The 17,423-nt window shown below is 39.4% G+C and overlaps 1 protein-coding gene across 2 annotated transcripts in view; it reads right to left on the bottom strand.

Annotated features, from left to right (window-relative positions):
* Window positions 1–5,996, bottom strand: part of slc12a2 (solute carrier family 12 member 2) — a 52,701-nt gene extending 46,705 nt beyond the window's left edge. For both annotated transcript variants that reach the window (XM_073829604.1, XM_073829603.1), the window contains exon 1: window positions 4,683–5,996. In XM_073829604.1, the coding sequence (XP_073685705.1) occupies window positions 4,683–5,213 (531 nt within the window). In that variant the 5' untranslated portion in view covers window positions 5,214–5,996. The remainder of the gene's footprint in view (window positions 1–4,682) is intronic.
* Between the last annotated feature and the right edge of the window lie 11,427 nt (window positions 5,997–17,423).

The raw sequence follows: 17,423 nt of genomic DNA on the forward strand, positions 1-17,423 counted from the left end.
GTGCTTTAATAAAATCTACTAGAAACGAACACCAACATCCTAGAGTCGGTCTCATATACCAGCCATTCTCAACCTGACTTCTGCTTTTTGTTGACCTATTCTTTTTTCTTAGTTTCCATATTCACAGGCCAGCGGCAGGATTTTTTTAAATCAAATTTAAGACTTAAGACCTTTTTTTAAGAACTGCACAAACAAAATGAACAACATGTGAGCGGTGTTGGGAAATGTCGATGGTAACGTTAAACCATAAAATGACATGGTTTGCAATGTTACAGGTTTTCACAAAACACAGTTTTAGAAAATGATAAACAACACATTTTAGCCTTCAAACCATTTTAAGAAAAAGGGGTCAGTGCAAAGTATCAATTACCAGAGGTCCTCGGCTCAAATTTTTGATTTTGCTAATATATATTCTGAAGAAAGATAGACATGTCTAGTGATGAAAGCCATAACAGTAAATGTCATGGATGAATAACTACAGAGTTATCCACAATTTTGTAGAGGGAGGTCAAAATGGCAAAGAAAGAAAGATGGCAACATCCTTATCTTATTTTTTACACAGAGATTGGTAGCTCTATTAGTAAAATCTGTTGACTTTAGCTATCTTTGTTGTATTAATGTGCCAATGGTGGGCATTCAAAAATGGAGAAACAGTACTTTAAGCTTTTCTCCAAAGTTTGCATGTCTGTAACTCTAAATCTTAATGATTTAGAATTCTAAATCATATTGTGATATCATTAATATTTAATACATTAATAGTTACAGGCACTCAAACTGTGAAAAAAGAATATTTATAGTACTCATAAAGGTGTGTTCAATACAGTTGTCTTGACAGAAAGAAATGAGACACAATCATCTCTAGTTTTAACATTTGTTCTTCAGACATTCCTTTTTAAAATAAAAGTAGTATCGTTTTGTTTTGTTGTTTTTCAAACTGACCCACATGTGGTTTTTGACTCCTGAAAACGTGCACATTTTAATGATTTACTCCTGGAGCCATACTGAAATACCAATATCTCTGGAAGCGAATCTCATAGAGCCTTAACAAATAAAGATGCCAAAAGGAAAGTTTGTTAAGACCTAATATCTAAAAGGGCATTCAAATATCTTTAATACTTCTTGAGTTACAGACATGCAAACTTTGGAGAAAAACTTTAAAAAAAGTGCTGTTTCCCCAATTTTTCATGACCACCATTGGCACATTAATACAACAAAGATAGCTGAAGTCAACAGATTTTACTAATAGAACTACCGATTTCTGTGTAAAAATAAGATTATGATGCTGCCATCTTTCTGAAGTCATTTTTACCCCCCTGTAATTGTAATTTACGCCTTTTTAAGGACGTGCAGAAACCCTGATATTCAGTCTGCCAAAGTGGCTAGTGGAAGTCACAGTGTCACACACCAATACTGAAATCATTTGGTGGGTGTTAATGTCAGGCTCTGGTGAAGTAAACTTTACATCAGCTGAACTCACAAAACAGTGAAGACGTAACAGGTAACTCAATGTTTAAGCAGGCCAAAGGTCACAACGACCATCCTCACAGTTGAGCTCTGATCTCAGGAAGCAGTGATTCTTCTCTTATGTCTGCTGTCAGAGGCTCAATATGACAATGACAAGTAGAGTAGAGACAGCATGATGCCGGTCACCGTTAAAGAGCCTGTCTGGAGCCGCGGTGAATATCTCGGTCAGTCACACTAAATCAGTCAGTGTTTGTCCGACTCTCACAGCATCAGTATTTCAACATGTGTTTCCGCTCAGTCACACCTCTGGAAATAAATCCACCCTGACAGGCCTTCGCTCTCGCCGGTCAATATCACGCGGCCACATCCAGCGTCGGTCACGCTACGAAAACGTGCCACGCTGAACACTTTTGGCGTTATTTAAGAGAGCCACAATTAATGAACGATTTAGTGAACGTGACAGAACGTGTCGCTTTAATGAAATACTCAAACTGTTAAAGCAACGGCTGGAAAACCAGACGCGAGTGTCACAGCGTCCGTTTGACAGCCGTAAAGACTCATGGGCTCACACGTCAATATCTGTTTAAATTCACTGCCAGCAGCCAATAAAACACTTTCCATTCAGTCATGGATTTGCCGTACAGTACCTTCCTGTGTGTAACTTTAATAGGAAAACGCTTCGATCTGAAAGTATGACTTTAACATGACTTTACTAGTGTTGGCTTTACGCAACACGACAGAACAGACCGCTTAAATCTAAACATCTGTCTAATAGAAAGCTATAAAAAAAATAAAAAAAAATAAAAAGGAATAACGAAGATAATCTAGACGGGATCAGATTAATTGACAACCATTAAAAAGGACAAACAGAAAAAAAAATAGCTTTGTAAAATCCCCCACAGCTTAACTCCATTCCAACAATACAAACAGCTGAACAGATGTATTTATAGCAGCAGAAAACACTGGAGCAGTGTTGACTTACTGACAGCTGCTTCACAAAGACCACAAACACAGATCAGGGACATCACAATAGTGACGGATCAAACATCTGCTTACAGAGCCTCCACAAACCACAACACATTCTTACAGCCGTTTCAGCTTCCAGCAGGTGAAAGAAAAAAACCTGCTCATCCAATCACTCAGAGCCTGTTTACACTTGACCTTTTCCTCTGATTGGATAACGGTCCTTTCTCAAAAAGACCAGGTGAAACGCGCCCTGACACGCAACTCAACCACTCTGAGCACTTCAGGAGCGGATTAAGACGCCTTCGGCTAAGTGTAAATTGCTGTTTAAACCACATACATAAACTCGGCTCCTCCCAAAGATAGAAAAAAAAACAAAAAGTGCCGAGAGCATGTTATAACGGCTCCAGTCAGACAGCGCTACCGCGGCACGCATCTTCATCTCCATCAGGAGCTCCAACACCACACTCTCCGTCAGCGCTGACCAGACTCACTCTGACACGGAGCCCATCGCTCCACACGCTAGTGACCTACACTAAATAAACCCACTGTGAACACATTTACATACACTTCATTCACATAATGTTGAACAAAAGAGGTTTACTAGGAGCACAGAGTTCACAAATCACTGTTATCTCTCTCAGCGGCGCTTCATTCACTTTACTGTCTCATGACTTCAGTTACTGCGGCACCGGAAAACAAAGCAGTCAAAAATGCAGAGTCACATATCGGCACAAGAAGCGTTTTATGCATGCTCTGCCACAAAATACGGCACATTTCATAGCGCAGACAGCCCGGTTATCTCCTGAGTAAGTCACTGAGTGCGGCTGTACTTGCGTCCTTCAGTGCGTTTGGCAGCGGAGCGCAGCTCAAATGAGTGGAAACTACTGTTAAACGCTCGTGCGTCATAACTCGTCTCAAAGAGGCTTTTCTAAAACTTGGCATCAAAGCGTCTTACAAATGCACTTAACTAGATAAACTGCCAAGCGGTAATAGCCGGTGTCGTCAGAGAGCTGAATGGCCGTGCCTCCGGCTAGAGCTGCTCCCAAACTAACCGCTCCTGTGCCAGACCGATCACGAGAAACGGTGAGCGCGTTTCCCAACTATGAGACCGGAGCAACCCTACATCTGCTGCTGCTCAACACAACTCAACCGGTTTCTGAACACACCGCTACAGCAAACCAGGGAGTTTGTGTCTCAACAGGCCTCTTCGTCGCATGAGACACTCAGAAGAGCAGCAGACACACACACACACACAGACTCTCAGCACATCGGAGTCCAGAGGAGGAATGTAAACACCGCCTGGCCTTGTTTTCTCAACACTGAACTTCATGTACAATGATACAGTCAAGAGCCTGATCTTCAGATAGCATTTCCCACCATCGGCGTCCTCACACGCACCGCTGTCACTACAGGTCAAAGGTCACAGCGCTGCATGTTGACTCTGTGAAGTGTTATAGAGCATCACCACCAAGACAAACATTTGATATCAAGCCAGTGTTTACAGATCTCATCTAAGGTCTGACCAGATGACAGTCTTCCTGCCAATCACAACTCATCTCAGAATAAACCAGGAGAAATGTATCTGACACGTGCTTTCAGTACCAAACCACTACACTAGTGACTGGTGTTTGTTGACAGGACTAACCCACAAAACTAGTGTCACACATGTTTTTTTAGTATTAATTGACTAAACTAGAGTACACAACTGTAGTTTTTTTTTTTAGCACTTACCCACTAAACCGTTTCAAACATGATTTCAGTACTATCCCACTAAACTAGTGTTTGGGTGCATTTATAGGACTAACCCACTAAACTAGTATCAAACATGTCTTTTTCTTGCCCTTTTTTCATGCCCTTTTTCTTAAGTATTAATTGACTGAACTAGTGTCTGGAGTATTTCCAGGACTAACCCACTAAACTAGTGTCACATGTCTTTTCAGCATAAATTCACTAAACTAGAGTACGCAGTTAGTTGTTGTTTTTTCAGCACTTACCCACTAAACAGTTTCAAACATGTTTTCAGTACTAACCCACTAAACTAGGGTTTGGGTGCATTTATAGGACTAACCCACTTAACCAGTGTCACACATTTGTTTTCAGCATTAGTTGACTGAACTAGTGTCTGGAGAGTGTTTCCAGGACTAACCCACTAAACTAGTGTCACACATGTGTTTCAGTAGTGAGCCACTAAAGCAGTGTGCCTCTGTGTGTGGACTACCAAAAGCCCAAAGTGTGTGCAGGACGGAGTGTACCTTGTCGAGCTCGTCGTGCAGCTCCGAGAGGGTGGGTCTGATGAGCTTCTCGCCCAGCGGAGCGGCGGTCTGCCGGTAGAAGTCGATGTTGGGCACGGCGTCGATGGTGTTGTGTCCGAAGGTGCGGAGGTAGTAGGTGTTGGTGTGGGTGTCGTAGTGATGGTGCTGCTGGCCGCCGGTGGATGAGTGCAGGCTGCCCTCGCTCATCACCGTGTCCCCGTTCTGCGCGCTCTCCGCCGGCGCGGCGTCCGGACTCGAGGCCGCAAAGTTCACAACCCGAAACCGGCCCTTGGCTTCCTCGCCGCCGGCCACGGAATCCCGGAGCATGTCGGACGGAGGCTCGGCGGAGTACTCGGGTGGGGATGAGTCGGAGGCCACGGGTGTTTCTGCGTCCCCGGCGGACTCCGACACCAGATCCACCTGGAAGCGGCTCTGGCTCGGTGTCGGACCGGCGGGTTTGTGCGCGTCAGGTTCGGGCGCAGAGAGATAGTCGCTCGCGGCGGCGGCGGGGGGCGGAGGTGACGCCGACATGACGAGTCAGAAGAGCCTTCTCAGCGCTGCTAGTGTCCGACGAAAGTGCAGACGAGTCGGTGGATGTGACCGAGCGCGGGCACTGATGTTGCAGGAAGACTAAAATAACGCGCCGCGCTTCCCGCAGCGCGCCGCGCACATGCGGATGCAAATGGAGAACAGCGGCGCGTCCAGTCAACAACTCCTGACAAGTTGAACGCGCTCGAAAAAATATCCGACGCGCAGCCCGGTGTGTGCGCTCTCGAGGACTCTAAAAGACACCGAGGAGCTCCGCGAACCGCGCTTTCCGTGGCTAATTTACGCCGTGATGCTGCGCGACCTTGCCGCAACTCCTGCTCTCGTGCCCGCGAGTCTCGCTGCTTTATACGGCACTGCAGCAGAGCAGCGATGCTGGGTGGTATCGCGAGAGGAGGCGAGCTCGCGAGATTTGTCCGCTCCATCAGGGGTGGAGACTGTCATCACACACAGGCAAATGAGAAGTTGAGTCACAAACGCTTTGTCCTTGTATTGCGACATTAGGACGAAATATCAACGGATCTATACACAATATATAGTGCTGTGTTTGAGAAAAACCTTATGGACAGCATACAGAGAGAGAGAGAGAGAGAGGAGTCGGGTTACAGGATCTCAATAACAAATGTCATTTTACACAAATGCTTGTTTCTTTCTTTTAAATTAGTCGCTTTGTCCTTCAAAACTAACATTTAATATCTTTTTTTCTTTTTTTACAAATGATCTGTAACAAAAACACAAAAGTCGCACTATAATGAAGGCAGATTGCCAAAGTGTTACCTCCTTTATCAATATGGTGATTCTGAACCTAAACAATAGTAATAAACAGCAAATCTTCTATCCTCTCGAGTGTGTATAATGTTAGAGGACACTCAAAGACACACATCATCTTATGGTTCACATACACTGAGATGCTCTGAAGAGTCTTCATGTAGATCTGTTCCCTGGATCATCCGAGCTTTAATACTCCTTCACTGTTTGTGAAAATCATTTTTGTGACTCACATCCAGTGTTAAGTAGCAAGGGTGTATTTCTAGTAATAGCCAACAATATATTCTATTGAGTCAAAATAAGATTTTTCTTTTATGCCAAAAATCATTAGGATATTAAGAAAATGTTGCATTAAAATATTTTGTAATTTTTTTTTACCATACATACACTACTGTTCAAAAGTTTGGGGTCAGTACATTTTTTTTTTAAAGAAATTAATACTTTTATTCACCAAGGATGTATTAAGTTAATAATTAAAAGTTTATTAAAAGTTAATAATAAATAATTTACATTGTTATAAAATATTTATATTTCGAATAAAACACTTTTTAAACTTGTTATTCATGAAAGAATCCTGAAAAAAAAAGTCACAGGTTCCACAAAATATTTGTCAGCACAACTGTTGATATTCTCCAACATTGATCATTCTAATAATAAATCAGCATATTAGAATGATTTCTGAAGGACCATGTGACACTGAAGACTGCAGTAACAGCTGATAAAAATTCAGCTTTTCATCACAGGAATAAATTCTTTTTTAAAGTATGTTAAAATAAAAAACATTATTTTATATTGTAAAAACATTTTTTTCTGTATTTTTAATCAAATAAATGTAGCCTTGATGAGCAGAAGAGACTTCTTCAAAGACTATTACAAGTCTTACTGACCCCAAACTTTTGAACGCTAGTGTATATCAAAACTTATATATATATATATAGTAATATGCATTGCTAAGAACTTCATTTGGACAACTTTAAAGGTGATTTTCTCAATATTTACATTTTTTTGCACCCTCAGATTTATGACTTATGACTGGTTTTGTGGTCCAGGGTCTCCTCCACATATGAGTGCTGTATACCAAATATTAGCTGTCACAAAATTGTCTGTGACTTATAAAACAGCAAATAGTTTGGTACCAGTCGTGTTTAGGTGGTTGTTTCATTAAATGATTAGCTGTTTTCCCACAAAAGCAGCGAAGTGTAGTGAAGACATCCATCAGAAATCAGCGTCTGGTCTTGGCAGCGTTAGGCTTTCTTCACTATCGCTGGAGTCTTGCTGTAAAGCGGCTGTAGAAGTGCTGGCAGAGCTGTACTACAGGCAATCACTGTCTGCTACGCCAGAAACCACTGAAATTAATGTGACGTGCCGTACAGTAAGTTCTACCTGTCACACAACTGACCTTATGCACAGATTACGTCTTAGACAAGGCAGCTCAGTTATTTCCGCTCAACTGTACTGTGCCGTAACAGGAGTGTACTTTGCTTGTTTTCTCTACATAATCAATTCACAATCCAAGAGAAGTTTGGTTTGTCTAACCAGTGAGTTTTTGCTTAGAACAAGCTAAATAATCTGAAAATGGGGTAAGCAAAATAATCTTATTTCAAACAGAAAACAGAAAACAAGATTATTTTTCTTACTCCATTGCCAGATTATTTTGCTTGTTCTAAGCAAAAACGCACATACTTTGTTTTTCTGAAAACAAGACAATAATTTTTATTAGTCTAGAAAATCCTTCTTGATTTAAGAATGTTTAGATATTTTGGCTGGAAATAAGACAACAAATCTAAGTAAGAAAAGCATTTTTTTTGTAGTGTGATCATCTGTTTCACAGATTTCAGAACTATTCATGCCCACAGATTCACGAACTTGACATTTGTCTTCACAGATTCATAAAGGCTTTATGAAGGCTTGTAAACCATATTGTTAGTTTAGAAATCTCAACAACAATATATTTCTAATAAACTTTCCTAACAAGGTTGCACATTAAGAAGGTTTTTCTATGTAAAAATCTTAGCAGTATTTTTCTAACTTGGTGTTGGCATTGATGTATGACGGTGACACTGAAGTCACATATCAAAGGTGTTTAGGGAAAAGTGTTAACATTTTCAGTGCTCTTCCATAAACAGACTTAAAGACAGGGTTGGTTCCAGTGTTCCACCTGCGGAACATTTAGCATTGAGTTACGTTTGACAGGAATGCAAAGGGGAAATCTTAAAGGGATAGTTCATCCAAAAATGAACATTACCCCATGATTTACTCACTCTCAAGCCATCCTAGTATATGACTGTATGACTTTCCTCTTTCAGACGAATATAATCAGAGTTCTAATGATAAATGTGCTGGCTCTTCCCAGCTTTATAAAGGAGCTGAATGGGGTTTATGATTGTGAAGCCCAATTAACTGCATCCTTGCCTAAAATAAAATCTATAGACATAAATCACGTGATGCATTTCACAATATTAATTTAAACCTTAACCTATGCGCGCTGTTGTGTGGAGACTGGAAGCTAAGGCACGTTTTGCAGGACATGGAAGCTAAAGCGCGATCCCTTGCATTTTTTTCTTAATAACGGTGAAACTTAAAATACGCCATCATTTTTGCTCATAAAGGTAAGAGTAATACATCATTCAGAACTGCAATGATATTGCCTAAAGTTAATCTGTACTCCGCCCAAAAAACAAGTCTGTGGCATCAAACCTGTCCTCACATTTAACATGAAAAACGGCAATAAAAACATAGGCTTCAACTCAGTTACCTGGCTGATTCATGAGGAAAATAAAACAATGTTGGCCAAGTTATAGGCTTGTTGGCTTTCCTGAGGTAGACTAAATGTTATTTTACTATTATTATGACTTATTCACAAGATGTTTTATTGACTTTTCTTTCATGAGATATCGTGTTTATAATTTTTTTTAACATGCATTCAAATATTTGTTAATTTCGTGCTGCAAATATTAAAAAGGAAAAGATGATTGATTCAAATGCTGCTTGATCTGAGGCACATACAGTTATTTCACTACAAATTAAAGAGTGTAAAAACACATTTATTGTTTGTATTTTATCATCAAACTTACAGAATCTGTAGGCTGAGAGTTGTATGCTACAAATAATGAATGGACTTGAAAACGTTAAACATTATTTGCAAGCATTTATACCGTAAATGAAACGTAAAAAACAACAAGTTAACCGAGTTGGAGCCCATAATGATTGGTGGCACCTACGCATCTTTTGCATATGGGCCCGGGTCCGACTTCCTACACCGCTTAGCTTCAGAAGGCCTTTATTAATGGCCCTGCATATACATCCAGGTCGGCATGAGGGTGAGTACATCAAGGGGTGATTGTCATTTCTGGGTGAACTATAACCTTTGAGGTTCAAATTCCAAAGCTGTTTTACTGAGGGAACAAATCATGTTTATGAAGACAGGAGAGTAGTTTATAGGTGTTTATTAGAAAATCATGTGCACAGATGTGAAGTCCTCTGTGACTGTATGTACACACTAACATGACTCATCTACTGCTGGGAATATGTCGATATAAACCACAGTCCTCTTGAAGCTCATGTGTATAGAGCGCTCACATCCCCCTGCTTCCCTTCGCAAAAACCCAACAGGATTTGGATTTTCCAGAGAAAATAATCTCTAACCAACAAAAGCTATATCATTCTTAGATGTTTTGTTCATCTTCATAATCTTTTAATAATGCATATTTTATTTAGCTAAAAACAAACTACATCACAGTCGTGACCTCAGCTTCAACACATCTCTCAGTTTTATTTCAGGCACTTCACCAAAAAGCCTTCAAAACCCCTTTGACTTTTGGACAATGGAACCGGAAATGCTAAAATTGTGATCCAGTGCTGGACAGCTCCAGATGTTAGTGCCGTATAAACTGATATAAACTCACTTTATTTTGATGGTCCCTTCAACACATTCTGTTGACTATAAGTAACATTGCAGCTACATATAGCTCTCACTAGAGCGTTAGTAGAGTATTAGTAGACTGGTGGGGTTAGGGTTAGATTAAGTTGACATGTTAAGTTACTTATAGTTAGTAGAGTGTCTGTTGGGAGACCATCACAATAAAGAGCAGATATTAAGAAGACATGCTACTAATACTCTAATGAGTGCAGTGTTCCTTATTGTCAACAGACTGTTCAAAAGGGACCGTCTAAATAAAGTGTTGCCCTGAATAATGAAGAAAGTTTAGTCTAGCGGTGCTGGTGTCAGAGATCATTGGTGCTGTACTCCTGTTTTCCTCAGCTATGGCATGTCTAATGTGTTTGTGTTCAGGTGTGTGAGCTGGTGTGGTGTGGTTTGTCGAAAACTCCTCCTGATCCTCTTTGCCAGTTGATCCGTCTGACGTCTCTGTTGGAGATGTTTTGCTGAAGCACGGTTCCCTCAGGCCTTCAGCACTTCCTGTTTGACTTCTGCTTCCTTCTGCTGGTTTCCGTTGGGTGGTGTGCCGTGAAGCTCTGGCGGCGTATTCCTTCATGAGGGTCATCTGTGCGCTTCAGTGCTCCGCTAAATTTAATTTAATGCAATCCGAGGGCCATTGGTTGTCCTGTAGTGGGTTTCATCCTGGGACAAAGGTCTTCTTTTGTTACCAAGGCAGATATGTTAAAAACACAGCATTTCCTAAACTAGGCCTAAAATAGCAAACACAGCTCACTCTGACAGACTGAATACTGATCCTGTAGTGTACTGGTGAAATTACCCTTACCAAAAAGAAGTATACTTCAAGTTTATTTTATTAGGTCTTCTTAAGTGAAGTTCAAGTATATTTTTAAGTATACTTTATGTAGTAAGTATACAAATATTTCAATACTCCTTGGGACTAAATTGGCCCACTTTAGTATATAAAAGTATACTTTAAGTATAACCGTAGTAAACTTGAGTACACACCTAGTTTACATCTATGTTTTCAGTTTGTACTGCAAGTATACTAAAAGTGAGCTTATAGGTATACTGATAGTTTACTAACTAAATACTATTTTTAGATTTTGAAGTATAGTCTCAGTAAACTACTAGTTTAGTAGTTTTATACTGCAAGTATACTCATAAGTTTTCTTTAAGTGAACTTTACATCATACTTTAAGTATACTACTATGTCCCTATTTAGGTATCATTTGTATATATTTTGTTACATGAATATCTGAACAAAACATCAAAAGAAAGAACAGGGGATCTGCTTGTAAACAAACATTTTATTCCAGCTTCATGCGTTGTTTTTTATAAACACTTGAATGTGGGTAAGTTTCATAAATAATAAATAAAAAATAAATAAACAACATTTTGAACAAAAAGCTAAAATAAAAGCCTATTGATGATAATCCAAATGTAGATGGAGTTGATCAACAGCCCAAAGCTTGACAGTCATTATTTCCTCTTCATGGGTGGACATTTTATTCCATAACGTTCCACAGTTGTCCATATCTGTGGTTTTGATGCTGTTTTATGTCTGATGATTGTGTTAGATTACATCTGGAAGCATCTGTTGTTTCGGTTTCTTCTTCACTTGTGTTTATTATTATCTAGTTCCAATATTTCAAATGTAAAATTATTATTGCTGTTATAATTTTCTATTTCCAAGACTAGGGAAATGCAAGGAAGGATAAACTAACTAAACAAACAATGACCTTAATCAACACTGTGAGATGACATGAGGTTTTGAGCAGCTGAAGGTGTTAGTATGTTCTAGATGCTCATTCACTACACACTTCTCTTTTTCAAAGTTTAGTCAGATATCACACTGGTTTGACTGCAATATAGCGCACTACACTTCCTGTGTTTTGCAGTCCAGTATATCGTTACGTGACAATAGTTACGAGTAGCATGCTGTTCTGAATTCTGTTAGTTTTGAAAGTCTTGCAGCAGATACTCTCTTAAAAATAAAGGTGCTTCACGATGCCATAGAACAACCTTTTTTGTTTAAATGGTTCCATAAAGAACCTTTAACATCCGAAGAACCTTTCTGTTTCACAAAATTTCTTTGTGGCGAAAGAAGGTTCTTCAGATTATAAAAGGGAAAGAAAGAGACGGTTCTTTGTGGAACCAAAAATGGTTGTTCTATGGCGTCGCTGTGAAGAACCTTTTAAAGCACCTTTATTTTTAGGAGTGAACCTGAGAGTAAATTTAGTAGCTTGTACAGAACACACAACAAACTCTAGGAACATGACAAAGTTCAATCATGTGGAATGTGTAATATGTAAAAGTTGTCACATTAAGTCAAAATAAGATGATGTAGCCTAGAGTATATATGTCGCCTGAATGAAAAGAACCGAATAACAGACATCAATCAGATGAACACATTTGATGCTATTCAGGAAAGGATTTTAACTCTTTAATGAGTCCCTGTGTCTAAAAGAGTCAAATGATGAAATCTCTTACCATAATCTTTGTTTAATAATGTCATTTAACATGTCTCTGTGACGACTAGTTAAACTCCCCGTGATTCCCTATCCCTCGTGCTCTGTGTTGCCTGGTTTGCGTTTGAGAGTTGAGTCTAGCGAGGGAAGACTCTGACCTACAGCTCTCTGTGAGACACACAGCGGCGGGCTGGAATTTACAAGCTCTCGTAGAGCCGACGGCCCGCTGCTAAAGTCAACATTCAGATGCAAATGCTAGTGATCAATAAAACTCTGGGACTGAAGTGATTAGGGAAAGGTTACCCCTGTTACAGACTGTTGTTCTGTACTGCAAGACAAAGTCTAACTGTGTGTCAGATTCAGCATCTTACAGCAGACGCTGCACTGAACCATTTAGTTTTGGTTATTAGTATGGTTTGCTGCAGTATGTCATTACAGTAATGTTGGTATTCCTTTTGCAAATATTGAAAAATCCAGTGAGAAGTTAGAGATGCCTCTGTCAGTTTGATACTAAAATCATGAGTTGTAGACCTGCAGTCTGAGTTTGACAGGGGCTGTATATTGTATGAGCGGATGCTGTATTGCACTATGGTCAGCTGCCACAGTTTTCAGGAGGTGTGTTTAATTAAGGAGACTCTGCAGGACAGGCCTGTGGACGCACAAACACAGCTGCTGAGATGCGGATCAGATCATGATCAGACAAAAGCCCTGTTCACACAGTAACTGCTCATCTGAACAGAGGTTAGTCTGCGATTTTATTGCTGCCGCAATTCAGAATGTTTTTTTCCTCCCACTGCCTGCATCAAAATTTCTGTCAGATTTGCCCACTGTTTGTGGTGATTTAATTGAGTTCAATCCAAAAGTCGTTGTTTCCGATCACCGGCCAGCAGCGTACAGTAACTGTTTACGTGCAGCGTTTTAAATATAGAAACTCTTATAGTTGAAATGCTGGAAAGTGTTTATCAGAATAATATTACGTCAGCGCTACGCTACAGCGAGTGGGAGCTATTAGGAAATGAAACAACACTAGAAAATCACATCAGCGTTTCAAATTTAACTGTGGTAATACATGTTTAAAATATTCTATTATATGCATTTATATTATATAATGGTTTTACTAGTTGAACAAGTAGCCAGGTCAAATGCGAACCGGATTATTTTTTGCTGATTTCACATTTTTGAAATGATAAAAGATAAAACGCAGGACAGAAAACCATTAATACCATTTAAACATTTTTTCAATAGCATCTACATAATCAAATAATAAATAGGATATGATTATGCTTTTGTTAAATCTGAACACACATGAGGGCTCACAGAGATCTCTCTGCCAGCGTCAGTAATCAGTTTTATCACTGACGTGCAATGCTAATATTATTACAGACGTCCCCATGAGAAACAATTAGCACACACACACACACACACACACACACACACACACCAAGCAAACACAGATAATGAGGAAACTTTTGATGGAATAACATGAACACATGTTCAACTATAATGTCTTGAATTTCTTTTCTTGTCTCTCTGGTCCAGCTGTAGGTTGGAGAAGCTGTGAAAAACTCCATAGTTAGTTCGAAGCATCATCCTCCATCTATTCTCCAAACATCTGTTCTGTTCTATTGCATTGAATCATTTACATGAATGCATTTAGCAGGCGGTTTTATCTAAAGTAACTACAGAAGTAAGTGCACATAGCACAACCATTGCTGAAGTTGTTTAATAAATGTGGATGTGCAAAATGTCCAAATCAGCCTGGTCTGTTAATGTGAACAAATATACTACGCTATTGCTTTCCAGCAGTGGTAAGGTAAATGGTGTTTTTCTATTAACCCAGAAAATCTGAAATGAAAACAGATGCTGAATGACATGAGACTAGAATCGCTGAACCATGGCAGTTCTTCAGAAGACACCACCACCATCATCATCATCATCATCATCATCATCAGTGTGTGTCCTGGAGGACCACTGCTGCCCTCTTGTGTTCTGTAGACACACACACACACACACACACACACACACACACACACACACACAAGCATTTCATCAACCCATTAACATCCCGTTATAAACCAACATTTGTGTTGATAAAATTTTACTTTTTAAATCTGGGCAGGGCTTGCTTGTTTGTTTTTAATATAAAAAGTTCTATTTTTGTCAAAAGTAAAAGCCTTTTTACAGCAAAAGCCTCAGGCTTAGAGAAAAGTAAATCTCCGTCTCTACAGTAGACCGCAGAAGAACAAAGTCCAACTCTTCAGCAATAAAAAAAGAGGAAAACAAATGTTAGATTATCTTGAGTCATTTTTGCTTATTAGTATGGATGAATTGGATCATCGAAGGTTAATAAAATGTGATTAAATACATAAAGGATATTTGTATTTGTTGCCCCCCCCTAGTGGGGCGATGGCAGAGTTGACTACGCCACCCCTTGGACAAGACTGGAAGAGCAAGGGGACTCTGTTATAAAGAAACACGCACAGGCTTGGTTTAGCAAAGTAAAAAGATACAATGTTTATTTTATCTTAGTTAAAAATAAGTCGCTTTAGATAGTTAATAAATAACACACAAATTCATCATTTAACAGGGATAAGCCATAGTAGAGTGAGTCACCAGAATGTAAGCTTAAACAGGCCTAGGTTTCAATACCACACGTGAGCTAAGGCACACCACTTTAGAGTAGAACAAACACTACAAACTCAGCTTACACACCACGACAACATTGCTAGTGGAGCTATTACACCAGATGCACACTTCACAGCATTACACTGCACACATCGGTTCCAAATGGGTGAAAACACTCTAAGGAAACCAAACTAGAGCCTGGTAGGCTAATCTATCCTATGGGCCCAATCCACATTAGGCTATTAGTAGGAAAAGGTGGGAGGGAAGACAGACAAAAAGAAGAAACCACTAGCCAGTGGCCACAATCAGTACACTAGACACACATCTTTGACAGCCCGCCGGCTAGTGGTAAAAGAAAAAACAACAATAAGTCAATAAACCAAACGAAAAAGTATCTAAGAAGCAGCACCTGCACATACATACACATTCAAACACATTTAAGAGAACAGCAGCCGACAATCTGATTGCTGTAGCCTCTATAAAAAACAAACAAACAAACAAAAAAGAAACAAGAGACCCAGTTGAGTGCTCTGTGCGCCTAAAAGTCATAATCAGTCAGTCTATTTACATATAGCTACTAAATACACGCGCACACACAGCAAACACAAGACCCATAAATTAAATACTGTTAAATCCTAACCAGACGTAAGCCGGTAGATTTACTGGAAGAAAAACCTCCTACCATTACTTCTTTCAGCAAAGACCATGAAGCACATAACTTTGTTACAAGTTTTGCTTTTTATCAAACACATTATAATTTAAAGCCATAACATACCTTTTTGCAAGCTAGCGATTGGGTGAGTAGACAGTGTTCCGTGCTTCACGCATTCACCAGGGTCACTGGACGCTGGCAAACATAACAACGGAGCCTCATTACAATTCACATAATAAACCGACAGAGATACGCTAAAACAGAGATTTAAAAGGGTACCTTCTCTACGCTTGTCACTTTAGACACTCCCAACGTGTTTTGGAAACGTATACACACACACAAAACAGTAGCGCCGTTGGCGATCGCTCGGTAACACCTTAACCCATCAAGAAAACATTAAAACCTCCCTTAGTGCACTGAACCCAAATAACCATTATAGTCATACAACAAACGATAATTTGGACATACCTTGCACAACAAACAGCACCCAGGAACACTGCTGCACTCCAACGCGTCCGTAGCTAGCTACAATGAATGGCTACCGGCATGAGGACCCCAGGTGCCTATACACCTGCCTACGGTTAATTGCCAACCTCTCCCACCCACATTAGGTGACGTAACAATACGGGAAAAAGCAAAAGTGAGCGAGAGGCAGAGAAAAAGGGAGAAGAGAAGGAAAAGAGAGCACCCCAAATCCACAGGCTACATATTATTGAAAATATTTAATTTTTGCAGGTTTGCGTTGAATGTCACTGTTTTTATTCATTTTGAAGAACACTGTATCTGTTTTTTAGTGAGTGAGATGAATTAATGCATGTTCACATTTATTCTAGAACTAAAGGAACATCTTACTCACAATTTCTCTCAACAAGGAGACAGGAGAGCTTTTAATCAATAAATGTGGGGAAAGTAACTCAGATATTTTCTGGTCAATTAAAAAGTAATGCGTTACTTTACTAGTTACTTGGAAAAACTAATATTATTACGTAACTTGCGTTACTTGTAATGTGTTTCCCCCAACACTGATCATAACAGTCTGTTTTATCTATTTAATAAACTTAGAAACCAATTGGATGTCACTTCTCTACACATAAGTATACCATTATCATAAGAACACTTGGATAAATATGTTTTAATACACTGAGTGGGGTAAGATAACTTAAGACTCACTTAAGAATCAAATTTAATTTTACAAACAGTCACATATTTACATATTTATTTTCTTGAAGATAACTTAAAATAAAACCAGACAGAATTAGAATGAATGACACTCAAAAAACATTTTAGTCAAAAGATTCCTGGCATGGGGACTTTTCTGCAGTGTTGAACAGACCATTAGGGACTACAGGTGGAAAGATATATTTGATTATAGTGTGATGAAAAGTAAGGATTTGGTGCACTGTCCCTATCAAATAAACTACAAAGAATATGTTTACATATGATAAATATGGCCTCCCATGTGTTTCTCCTTTTCACAGTCTGCCAGAAATGATGTGTGACTCCTAAACACATGCTCACATGGCAGTAAAAGTGTACAGTTGCAGATATAGGGGTGGCTCAACTTACCCCCCTGATTGACTTTCAGTGGACAAACAGTGAAAGATGATCTTGATAACTGGCAGCGACATGATGTAAAGAAGACATAATAATGAAGAGAAGAGCATCTGTGATTCAGTAGTTCAGTGGCTATAGCATCCAGCATGCATCTCAGTTCTGAAGACACTTTATTTCATGTCAGTCAGGTCACTGTAATAAATAAACAGATGGGATAGTTCATTTATATG

This window comes from Garra rufa, chromosome 23 (genome assembly GCF_049309525.1).
Source record: "Garra rufa chromosome 23, GarRuf1.0, whole genome shotgun sequence".
NCBI lineage: Eukaryota > Metazoa > Chordata > Actinopteri > Cypriniformes > Cyprinidae > Garra > Garra rufa.